This window comes from Solea solea, chromosome 11 (assembly GCF_958295425.1).
Source record: "Solea solea chromosome 11, fSolSol10.1, whole genome shotgun sequence".
Lineage (NCBI taxonomy): Eukaryota > Metazoa > Chordata > Actinopteri > Pleuronectiformes > Soleidae > Solea > Solea solea.
The window spans coordinates 24,554,870-24,567,626 of record NC_081144.1 but is presented as its reverse complement, the minus strand read 5'-3'; the positions used below and the strand labels follow the sequence as shown (position 1 = coordinate 24,567,626).

General features: G+C 46.4%; 2 protein-coding genes across 3 annotated transcripts; both read right to left on the bottom strand.

Annotated features, from left to right (window-relative positions):
- Positions 1 to 2,663: 2,663 nt before the first annotated feature.
- On the bottom strand, positions 2,664 to 7,300 carry sypa (synaptophysin a). 2 transcript variants are annotated; one of them, XM_058644150.1, is made up of 8 exons: positions 7,188 to 7,300; positions 6,493 to 6,558; positions 6,054 to 6,178; positions 5,340 to 5,538; positions 5,072 to 5,263; positions 4,771 to 4,986; positions 4,442 to 4,522; positions 2,664 to 3,904 (listed from the first exon to the last, which is right to left on the bottom strand). In XM_058644150.1, exons 1-7 carry the CDS (start codon positions 7,203 to 7,205, stop codon positions 4,457 to 4,459), a joined length of 882 nt encoding a protein of 293 aa, XP_058500133.1. In that variant the 5' UTR covers positions 7,206 to 7,300; the 3' UTR covers positions 2,664 to 3,904; positions 4,442 to 4,456. The 2 variants fall into 2 exon arrangements, with proteins under 2 accessions (XP_058500133.1, XP_058500134.1); XM_058644151.1 differs by lacking the exon at positions 4,442 to 4,522.
- A 1,114-nt stretch (positions 7,301 to 8,414) lies between these two features.
- Positions 8,415 to 11,713, bottom strand: LOC131468246 (uncharacterized protein K02A2.6-like). Its single transcript, XM_058642288.1, is given in 2 exon segments — positions 8,415 to 8,938; positions 8,941 to 11,713. Coding segments are annotated over 2 exon segments (3,297 nt in total).
- Positions 11,714 to 12,757: the final 1,044 nt, after the last annotated feature.

Below are 12,757 nucleotides of genomic sequence, written 5' to 3'. Positions count from 1 at the left end.
GTGAGAGTGTGTGTGTGTGTGTCTGTGAGAGTGTGTGTGTGTGTGTCTGTGAGGGTGTGTGTGTGTGTCTGTGAGGGTGTGTGTGTGTGTGTGTGTGTGTGTGTGTGTCTGTGAGGGAGTGTGTGTGCGTGGTAAAAACCTGCTCGCTGCTCCTCCTCTCGTTCCCGTCTCTGGTCCGTCTCCACCAATCGCTGCAGGGCCTGCTCCAAGCCTCTCCCCCTCCAGTCATCTGATTGGTAGTACAGATTGTTGGCCCCGCCTCCTCTCAGTGTTGCCGGGTATGACATCATCTGGTCCTCATAAGGCAGCAGCTTACGAAGGTCTGGACGCTGGCGTCTGACTCCGCCTACTGACACGTCCAGGTCACGCCCCCCCTCCATAAGCTGCAGGAAGAGGCTGAGAGAGAAGGTGGGGTCAGAGTTCATGCCCTGAGGGTGGTCAGTGAGTGCTCATTAATATTCCACATGTGTGACATCAATATGACCTCATCATCATCATCATCTTTTTCATCACTTCCTGTGAGTCCAGTTACCTTTCCTAACTCCTTAATGTGTCTCCTTCTCGTTTCCTTCAGGGTTTAATGATCAGGAAACAATGTGTGTGTATGTGTATGTGTGTGTGTGTGTGTGTGTGGGAGATGTTGCGCTGTTGTCTTGGTGATGGCAACATAATGAGCTGATCTGTTCCTGCCTCCACTAATAAGATTGTCCTGAGAGAACACACACACACACACATGTTTGACATTCATGACTTGAGGGGACATTGCATTGACTTACATTCATTTCCTGGAGACTTACTCTAACCTTAACCACAATTCTTTTTAAATTTCTCTTTCTCTCTGTGTCAGTCAGGAGTTAAATCAGTGAGTCTGGAGTTAAATCAGTGAGTCTGGAGTTAAATCAGTGAGTCTTGAGTTAAATCAGTGAGTCTGGAGTTAAATCAGTGAGTCTGGAGTTAAATCAGTGAGTCTGGAGTTAAGTCAGTGAGTCTAGAGTTAAATCAGTGAGTCTGGAGTTAAATCAGTTAGTCTGGAGTTAAATCAGTGAGTCGGGAGTTAAATCAGTGTCTTGAGTTAAGTCAGTGAGTCTAGAGTTAAATCAGTGAGTCTGGAGTTAAATCAGTGAGTCGGGAGTTAAATCAGTGAGTCAGGAGTTAAATCAGTGAGTCGGGAGTTAAATCAGTGAGTCGGGAGTTAAATCAGTGAGTTGGGAGTTAAATCAGTGAGTCTGGAGTTAAATCAGTGAGTCGAGTTAAATCAGTGAGTTAAATCAGTAAGTCTGGAATTAAGTCAGTGACTCGGGAGTTAAATCAGTGAGTCTGGAGTTAAATCAGTGAGTCTGGAGTTAAGTCAGTGAGTCAGGAGTTAAATCAGTGAGTCTGGAGTTAAATCAGTGAGTCTTGAGTTGAATCAGTGAGTTGGGAGTTAAATCAGTGAGTCTGGAGTTAAATTAGTGAGTCTTGAGTTAAATCAGTGAGTCTGGAATTAAGTCAGTGAGTCGGGAGCTAAATCAGTGAGTCTGGAGTTAAATCAGTGAGTCTGGAGTTAAATCAGTGAGTCTTGAGTTAAATCAGTGAGTCTGGAGTTAAATCAGTGAGTCTGGAGTTAAATCAGTGAGTGTCTGCACTGACGCAGTGTTTCATGTTGATGAAGCAGCTGCTGTTGCTGCTGAGTCACTGACACTTTTAATAAATCACTGTGATATAATCTGATTTAATTTCCTGCTGTTTGACTCAGACAAACACAATCTGACTGTGTGTGTGTATGAGGAGGAGGGGGAGGGGCTTATCATCCCTCACTCTGTCTGATGTCCTTGTTGGTTTTGTCTGTTTAATCTTGATTATTATTATTATTATTCTTGTATGTATTGAATAATTCATGATCAATGATTCTCCTCATGACTCAGTAACTAGTGAGGCGCTGGTTATGGTTGACTAGTCCTGATCTAACAGCTGATTAAACGTTCCTCTGAATAAACACCAGTCATCATGTGACAACACACACACACACACACACACACACTGCTGTCAACAGGAGACCAGTCTAATATCTATGGCCCTGTCGCCATGGGTTACCATCTCCTGTCGCTATGGTGACAGCAGCGAGAAGGAAATGTTTCTCCAGTCACAGTGACTGCACACACACACACACACACAGTCTCTGCAGTTTAAAGGACAGTTGTTGACATCATATATTTCCTGAAACCTAGAGGACAAAATGTCCCCACAACCACACTCACAGTGCAGGTAGATGAGGTAAACAGCAGCGACATCAGTCAGTGTCCTGATGTGGTTACCGTGACAACACATCAATGTGATGATGAATTAACACATACAACATACATGTAAACACACACACACTTACCTGGACGGTGTGGATGAGAGCGGTGCTGAGGAGCAGGAGGCCGAGAGACGCCATACTGCTGACCGAACACACACTGACACACACACACATATGCACCAGAGAGAGAGGGAGGAGGAGGAGGAGGAGGAGCTATGAGGTGAGAAGCAGTGTCAATAAAGAGCGAAGGACGAGCCGAGGAGAGAGAAGAGGAAGAGGAGGAGCTATGAAGGGAGGGAGGAGAAGAAGAAGAGAAGAGACTCACTCACTCTCAGTCTTCATTCATTCGTTCACTCATTCACTCATTTATCATAAACAAGCAGAATCAGAGACCAGTTTGTCTTTTTATTGAAATTTTCCACTGAATACCACAAGAAGGGGGCGGGGCCACAAGTCATACAATTATACATCATCATCATCATCATCACTGTCAGAGCCATCGTCATAGTTACTGATGCTGAGGAGAACATCATCATCACACAGGAAGTTACATCACAGAGGCAGAGGGGGGCGCCACAGAGAAGAACGACAGGAGGAACAGGGAGAAGAAGAAAGAAAAGGGAGGGAGAGAGAGAGAGAACAGAGTGATGGACAGGTAACGCACACACGCACGCACACACACACCTGTACAGGTAAACAGGAAGTAGAATCACACTGATGATCAACAGCAGCAGGAAACACGTACACGTCATCATGCAGAAGAAGAAACGTCATAAAAACAGACACTGACAGAAACACTGTTAGCACCAGTGAGCTAACCCATGCTAACACCAGCTAATGCTAGCTAATGACGTCCTCTGACGTTTGACACAGCTAAGCTAACGTTGTACCGCTAACGTCAGGTTGTTTTTTTCCTCACTTCCTGGAAACGACTTCCGTTCTTGTTTTTAATTCAGGAATGAACTGAACCAACAAATAAACACTGCTGAAGCGTGAACAGTCGTTCAGGGGCGTGTCTGTGTTTCTGCAGCGTCTCCACACACACACACACACACACACACACAGAGTGCAAACACGGAGCCATTTTGGATCCAGTTTCCAGCCAGAGTCACTACAAACTGGCTTCTACTGCGTGTCTGGTATGACATCACTTCCTGTGTCAGATATTTACATGCAGCAAGACAAAGAGCCGGGACGTGATGTCAGTGAGAACACTGTAATCTGGTTACATTTGGTTCCAATCTGGTTCTGAATCTGGTTTGGTTTGATCAGTGTGAACCCAGTTTTAACAGCTTTGTGATTGGCTGATATGACTCTGGCTGGTACATGTAGGGGGCGGGGCATACGACAGGGGGGCGGATCCACAAGTTGAAGAGACTGTTCAGCCTATATTATATATATATCTGTTCAAAGTGATATCTATACATCACAAACATACATTCTGTCCACAGAGTAATATGAAGTTAACACCATCCTGTCAGCCATGTTGTTGTTGTTGTTGTTGTTACTTCTATTTTTGATCATTTACAAATCAACATCTAAATTCCCCTCCCTCACACAGCAGACGGACAGGAGTGTTGCATTGTGGGTAGGTTGCAGGCGACCCACTCTTCACTCCGACGCTTCCTGAGTGAGAAACAGACAAAAGCTTCATCAACAGTTCTGACGTGAGCTGTGAGCTCCCCCTGCTGCTGAGAACCAGCCTGACACACAGAGACTCACTCGCAGTTTAAATCGACGATATCTTTAAGAACGTGTTCACGACTTTGTCTCACTGTGAGACAGACGGACGTTTGTAAACCACTCACTCTCTCACACCAAAGTCCACAGAGAAAATCAGTGACTTCAGCTCGTGGGGACCTCTGCTGCCTCGTGTGGTCACTTTGTGTCACTGAGGTCAATCTGAACAAAGGATTTCAGGACTTTGGTGTGGGAGAGTGAGTCTCTGTCCTCAGCAACAGGGGGCGCTCACAGCACAGTCATCTCTGACCTCATACTAAAAAACAATTAAACTATCCCTTTTAATGTTTGCGCGTCATGTGACATTTAAATGTTTATGGCGTTGAACTGTAACCATGGCAACACAGGCAAACAGACTTGCATGTGGACTGAAACCTTTTCACACCTGACATTCTGGTTCGGACCGGTCTGAACTGTCCTCACCTGCTTCCTGTCACTTCACATCTGGTTGGAGAAGGAGGTGGGCGCCCCCTGCTGGCCGTAGCCCTGACCATACTCTGCGTCCTGGAGGAGACACAGAGACAAGTGTCCTCTGAGTGGAGTAACGTGTTACTTGACAGAGTAATGAGTAATCTGATTAGTTTAGTTTATTAAAGTTATGAGTTCGAATTTAAGATTTTCTGTCCTTTCTCTCTGTCTGTCTCTCTTTCTCTCTGTCTGTCCTCTCTCTTTCTCTGTCTCTGTCCTCTCTCTCTCTGCCAGTCACAGCTGACATTAGCCACGCCCCCTACAGGTGATGGACAGTAAGGTACCTGGTTGTATCCCTGCTGGTTGTACTCCGGCTGGTATCCGCCCTGGTTGCTGGCGTAAGGGTCTTGTTCGTACGCCCCCTGCTGGGCGTAGGCCTCCGGTGCAGCAGGCTTGTCCTGAGGGGGCGGAGCCCGCATGAAGGGAGCGATGATACCCGTCTCCTTAAAGACGAACCAGAGGTTTCCCGTCCACAGAATCAGGTTGATGAAGCCAAACGCCTGAAGAAGAAGAAATGATGTCAAACCGAACCTGCAGTCACTGACCTGAAGATGGCGCTGCAGGAGCGCGACAACAGTGTCTTACAACAGAGGTGTTGAGTCCAGACATGACCGGGTCGTGGACTTCACGACACCGGGTCTCCTCTGATTTGCAGGCAGAGATCAGTGTGATGACTTCGTCTGGATCTGTCGCCGTCTTCACGTCGGACAGACCTTTGGCCCACGCCGCTGAACTGACCAGCCACATGAAGGCGAAGACTCCGGTCACGCCCAGATCCTGAAACACAAGGAGCGTGAGTGACATGCACGCACACACATTGGTCCTCACAGCGCCACCTGGTGGACTGACTCACAATCAGCGGGCCCTTGTTGTTTTCCTTGTACTTGTCAAAGAAGAAGACGTAGATGCTGATCGCCGCCATGGAGTAAAGGAAGGCAAAGACGCCGATGGTGACGAAGAACTCGGCCGAGGACGAGTAATCACCGACCAGGAAGAGACGCTCCTTATCCCCGCTCTTACAGGTCGGAGCGTCGAAGTAAACCTGGTGAAGTCTGACACGGGAATCGACCAATCAACTGACAGCAAAGTGAACACTTAGCATAGCATAGTTAGTTTAAGTCTATGGCATCTACGTCACATGTTCACGTCTTCATCTCACTGTCAGACAGACTTTTACAACAGGAAACTCAAGCTTGTAAACCACTCACTCTCTCACACCAAACCCCATAGAGAAACACACAGGAGTTGTTGATCCACTGCTGCCTCCATCACTAAGTTCAAATGTCTTATTTTTACAGTTTTAAATATCCTTCGTTCAGGTTTAACTCAGTGACACAAAGTGACCACACGAGGCAGCAGTGACCAGCAGCTCCTGTGTCCCTGCGAGTTAAAATCCCTGGTTTTCTCTCTGGACTTTGGTGTGGGTGGTTTCCTCATGTTTTCTCATGGATGTTTTCACTCAGAGTGTAACTACAGTGATGACACAGCAGATTTCACTAATTGACTTTATCACATGATCATCAAAACTACAGCTCCCAGAATTCCACAGTACAAACCCAGAACTCACCTGAACGGATATGCAAACTCCACCTCGATGCTGAGGTCACTGTCCGTTCTGTTCTTACACTCCACTGACACACGGAACATCCCAGAATAACTGCCACACGTGGAGAACGCAAAGATGGAGAAGAACTGCAGGAGGGAGAGGGGGAGGTGCCACACAACACAGACGTTGATCAGGTGAAGATTCAGTCAGACAAAAAAAAAGAAGTTAGTGATTGATTGATTATCAGTGAGAACTGTAAAGAGTCAAGTGTTTTCATCTTCATCATCTTCATCATCACAGAGCAGAGATTTATTAAAGCCACACCCACTCACAGTAAACAGATGGTCACACTGTGTGTGTGTGTGTGTGTGTGATATTTTTAAGATTAGCTGATCTGGATCATGTGACTGGTTGATGGGGTTTGATCTGGATCAGAATCCGTATCATGTTCTGGACTCACCCACTGTAGAACCTTGATGAATCCCAGTGGAAGCTTCAGGAGTCGGAACTGACCCTGAGCCACGAGCTGAGGACACACAGACACACAGAGACACACACACACACACACACATACACACACGCACACGCAGAGACACACACACACACACAGAGACACACATGTAGTTACAGACTGTCATAAGTTGGTAGTTCAGGTTCAGACATGATGATCAGTTACCTGTAAACCACCTGATTACCTGTCAGACTGGGAGGCGGAGCCAATCAATCAATTAATTAACCAATAATCAAACATCTTTAATTTAAGGCATTTTTGTTGGTTTTCTTCATCATCATCACCATCTTCATCATCATCGCCATCTTCATCATCATCATCTTCTTCCTCCGGCTGCCATTTTTCACACGCGCGCGCGCGCACACACGCACACACACTGATGGCTCAAACAGCTGATTCTGTCACGTCTTCATCTTCGTGAATCACGTGAATTCAGTCTGATTTTATTCCCTCCTGCTGCGGCCTCGCGCACGCGCACGCGCGCACACACGTAGAGACTCCTCACCGAGAGACAAACACAAACCCCGGTGGGCCGCCCCGGTACACGACACAAACACACCCGAGCGCGAGCACGAGCATGAGGCAATTGCACAGATGTTCGAACCATAACCGACGAAAGAACAAGACGATGTTCGAGTTTTTACCTGATTTACGACGTCCATCCTGAAGATGATGGTGACGATACTGACACTGACGCTGCTGCCTCTGCTGCTGCTGAGAGGAGGAGAGAGAGAGAGGGCGGGGGAGGAAAGGGGAGGAGTCTGAGCTCGCGTCATTACTTTAGAAATCTGGATAAAATGAAATGTAGTATTCACAGGTGATGAAAGGTGTATATGTACTTACATGAATATATATGTATATACACACACACATATATATGTATATATATATACATATATGTATATATATTTATATACATATACATTTTGGGTCTGTTATACATTATATGTAACCAATTATATATGAGATTTCACTTGCTGTGTATTGGAAATGTATTTTTGGGAGTTTAGTGGCTCAACAGCGCCCTCTTTTAGTGGCAGTTGAATGCTGAGTGCACTTTAAAAACGCTGCCAGTTAATGAGAGTTTCGTTTAAGGTGAGTTGCAAAGTGCAGCAGTGCGTACAGTTATTATTGTGTACTATGTCAATATTCCCTCTTGTATGATTAAAGACATACTGTGGTTATTGAAGATGTAAATGTGCAAGCTATAAGTGAGTCGTGGCATTTGTAGGTGTTGGAATGTTAATTTAATGGTGTACAGTTTCTCAGTTAACTAGTTAGCCTCTGTGCTAACATTACCTCGAGCCTGTATGTGACCAGTACATATTCTGTTCCTGTCCAGGTATATTAATCATATTCTGTTATTTTATTGTGTATTATATTTGTAGTAACTCACGGGAGACTTCTTGCTGAACATGAGGGAAGGTTTATTTTCTTACGGACGAACACAGTGTAGTCACGATCACATCATCTTCATAGTACCAGAGCTTATTGTCTTCTTCACTTCTGTAACATGCCCAACAGGTAACTACTCGACTCATTGCCCCCCTAGTGGACATGTATATACTGCTCTCAGTTCCCACAGTTATTACATCCCTCTCCCCTTAAGCAATTTCTATACAACTCACTGGAACCTTATAACTGTCTTTAACTCCTGTTAAGTGCCAAACAACACTATTAAGTTTCCCTTAATTCAACTGAAAATCCTTAAGATAGCTGGGCAACTTAGTTTCCCTGTTTGACTGTCTTCTTACTGGAGTTGCATTTGTTACCGTTCTTTGTTCAGTCTCTGAGCTTCCTACAGCTTCAACAACTGCTGGCTCCTCCAACTGGTCACCACTGAATAGCACCTCCTCAGCTTCCAGCCATGCTTAATTTTTTTCATCAGCCTGACTTGGCCGACTAACGTCCGCAGGTTGGTTGCTGTTGCATTTCCCCGGTCTCTGGTGGTGAGTGTGAATCTGGTCCACATGTCTCCTCACTACTCTCCCATCACCCAGCATCACTTTGTAGGACACTGGTCCAGTCACCAACTCAATAATTCCCGGAATCCACTTGGGTCCTAGACTGAAATTCTGGGTCAGCACTGAGTCTCCTGTTTTGAACCAATGTCCTTTTGCCTTTTTATTGTGATCTTTTATCTGTCTTTCTTGGTTTTCCTTCACTCTCCTGCTTAGGTCTGGGTGGATTGAATCCAGGGTGCAACGTAGCTTCCTCCAGAGAAGCAGCTCTGCTGGGGATAGACCTGTTGTAGTGTGAGGAGTCACTCTGTAGCTAAATAATACTCTGGCTACCTTAGCTGTCAGTGTGCCTTCTGGACATTTTTTCATCATTCTCTTGAATGTTTGTACCCCTCTCTCTGCTAACCCATTACTGGCGGCGTGGTAGGGTGACGGATACCATTTTTGTTCAGGAAGTCTTTGAACTCGGTGCTGGTGAAACAAGTGCCATTATCAGACACCAACAACTCAGGCAGTCCATGGTTGCTAAAACTTGTACGCAGGCACTCAATTGTGGTGCCTGAAGTGGCAGAGTTCACTGGATACACGTCCATCCACTTTGAATGTGCATCAACAAGCACAAAAAACATTTTTTCCATAAACGGTCCGGCATAATCCACATGGATACGGCTCCACGGTTTGTCAGGCCAATCCCAGGGGTGTAATGGAGCTGGTGCAGGAATGTTGCGGTGCTCTTGACATGTTGTACAGCCCTTTACAGTATCCTCCAACTCTTTGTCCACATTTGGCCACCATACATAACTCCTAGCCAATGCCTTCATTCTGGACACTCCTGGGTGGCACTGATGAAGCTGCCTCATAACATTTCCTTGACCTGGATGTGGCACAATCACTCTCGAGCCCCATAACACACACACATTCTGGATACTGAGCTCATGTTTCCTCACCTCATAAGGGGCAAACTCCTCCCCTTTCAGTTTTGATGACCAGCCAATTTGTACCATCTCCCGCACCCTCGAGAGTACTGGATCTTTGTCTGGAGCGAGAACAGTTGACAGATTGGGTAGGAACTTGTTGTAATAGTTTAACAGTCCAAGGTATGCCTTCAACTCTGTCACATTTGAAGGTGTGGGTGCCTCTTGGATTGCTTGCACCTTCTCATGGACTGGGTGCAGTCCTGTTGCATCCACCTTATGACCCAGAAAAATCACTTCCTCATTCATGAATAAGCATTTGGCTCTTTTAAGTCGCAGACCAGCTTCATCTAGCCGATTCAGCACCATGGACAGAGTCTGCAGGTGCTCTTGGTCGTCTTTCCCTGTGAGAAGAATGTCAGCCAGAAAGATGGTGATACGAGGAATGCCCTGCAGCAGTCCCTCCATGGTCCGTTGAAATATCGCTGGGCTTGATGAAACACCAAAAGGTAGCACTCTGTATGTGAACAATCCTTTATGCGTATTTATGGTCACATACTTCTTTGCTTCCTCATCCAGGGGAATCTGGTGATAGGCATGACTCAGATCTAACCTTGTGAACTTCTGTCCCCCCGAAAGCGTAGCAAACAGGTCCTCAATTCTGGGGATTGGGTACTGTTCCAGTTTTGAGATCTGATTTACAGTCAGCTTGTAATCTCCGCACAGTCTTACTGTGTCATCAGGTTTTAACACAGGGACCACAGGCGCGGCCCACTCAGCATGTTTTACTGGTTCAATAACCTCCTGAGAAAGGAGACGGTTTAGTTCAGCCTCAACTCTACCTCTCATGGCATATGGGACGGGCCTGGCTTTAAAAAACCTGGGGGCTGCTTCCTTGTCCACATATATTTTTGCTAGGGGTCCTTTAAATCTCCCGAGTTCCTCGTTGAAAACCTCCCCATACTCCACCAGTACCTCCTCCAAGGTCTCTTTTTTTACATGATGGATTTGGGTTTCTGGTCTCCCCTGTACCTCTTCTGAGGTTTCTTCCTGGACGTGATGGACCTGGGGTGCTGATCTCCACTGTAAACCTAGCCTCCTAATCCAGTACCTACCTACCAGACTGGGGCCTGAACCTGCTACAACTACCACAGGTAAGTCTTGCACTCGCCCTTTGTGCTGCACCTTAACCACAGCTGCTCCCAAGACTTGTACTCTATGCCATGTATATGTTCTGAGTCTCACCCGACATGGGCGTAGCTTTGGTGCCTCTTTTCCCCCCAAGGTTTTGAACACTGAGTGGTTCATGACTGTTACCCCACAACCTGAGTCCATCTCAAACTGCGTGTCCATCTCATTAAAGGTCAGTGTCTCTATGAATGGCTCTTCTGCTGGTACATCAAGTTCATCTATTTTGTACAGTGTGAACATGACTTCCTCTGTATCAATGCCCTCTTTGTCATCCTCCCCCTGGCTGACATAATTTGCTCCCTGAGTTCTCCCCTGCTTTCCCGTCTGTACACCACCCCCTCTAGTCTTTGAAATACTAGCTGGGCCTTTGGACCTACACACTTTCTGAATGTGGCCAACTTTACCAGATTTGTGACAGGTTTCTTTAATAAACCTACAGTCCCCAGCCCTGTGCTGCTCACCTCCACACCTGTAACAAGCCTTATGCTGATGCTGCTGCCTGCCAGGGGTCTGCTTTGTTGACATTTTGTGCACTGCTTGAGGTGTCCTCATGTGTGATGGCGCAAACTCCAAAGATTGTAAGTCTTTTACATCTTTGCTGGCTGTCTCAATGGCCTGGGCCAACTTCAGTGCCTTGTCGAAGCTCAAATCCGGCTCTGACAGCAGTCGGCGCTGTATGCGGTCATCTCCGATGCCACAGACCAGTCTGTCACGTATCATTTCTGATAACTTGTCTCCATAATTGCAGTCTTGTGCTAATTTCCTTAGAACAGCAACATATTCCATAACTGTTTCTCCATACTTTCTGTTTCTGGAGTTAAACTTGAAACGCTGCACAATCTCGCTGGGTTTGGGGTTGAAATGATCCTTTAATAACTTGACAAGTTCATTAAACGTCTTGTCTCCTGGCTTGGCGGGGCTGACTAAGTTCCTCATGAGGCTGTAAGTCTGACTGCCCACTGAACTGAGCAAAATAGCTTTCTGTCGACCTGCTTCGTCGATCTCATTAGCTTCAAAAAAATGTTGGAGCACTTCACAATATTCCTCCCACGTCTGGTTTTGGCTGTCAAAAGAAGCGGTACTACCCATCATAGCCGCCGCCATGCTTTTTTTTTTTTTTTTTTTTTATATGACAAAGTCCGGTTTATTTTGCTAACTTAGCAACTTAGCAGAGTCTTACTCATTCGTCTGCATCCACACGAGGCATCCGCTGTACTTTATCCTCGTCGCCATTTATGTAGTAACTCACGGGAGACTTCTTGCTGAACATGAGGGAAGGTTTATTTTCTTACGGACGAACACAGTGTAGTCACGATCACATCATCTTCATAGTACCAGAGCTTATTGTCTTCTTCACTTCTGTAACATGCCCAACAGGTAACTACTCGACTCATTGCCCCCCTAGTGGACATGTATATACTGCTCTCAGTTCCCACAGTTATTACAATATTGTATTAAAAAACGCAGCCAGTTAATGAGAGGTGCTTTCAAGTGTGCTGCACGGGAGCCGCCTAACGAGCCTGTATGTGACCAGTACGTATTCTGTCCCTGTCCAGAATAAACAGTGTTATGAACTGCAACGCAAGCCTCCTGGCCATCATTTAACACAACGCAGAGTCGAGGGGTTGAACCAGCCAGCTACAACAAAGTGTAGTTGAGTTCGGTTACATATACACCCTCACCCAGGTGACCTGGCCAGGGGTGATCAGTCCTCAGCCTCTTGACCACTGGACCTCCCTCTTCAGCCAGAGCCACCTAGTGACTCTCTGTGGCATCTCTGATTGATTTGACAACCCTCTTCTTAGCCACTCCCACTATTCCTAGCTCGGCTCATAACAGGTGTTCCAGCCCCTCCCCCTGTACGCCTTGTACTTGGCACGTTTCATGGTACAGTCAGCTCCACCATGATCACCTGTTTGGTGGAATTAGAAAATATGACCAATGTCTGGACGTAGTGTTGTTGAGGACATGTGCTCTGGAAAGCACAGCTGCTTGTCTGAGGAAGAAGACATCTCTCTTTGCCTGAGGATTTGTTATATTGGTCATGGGAAGTAACCGACCTGGAGCCACACACAAGTTCCCACTGCCTCAGCCGAGACTCTGCTACCTCGAGTGCCTTGCCTCCTTTCCATTTCCTGCCTGTCCTGA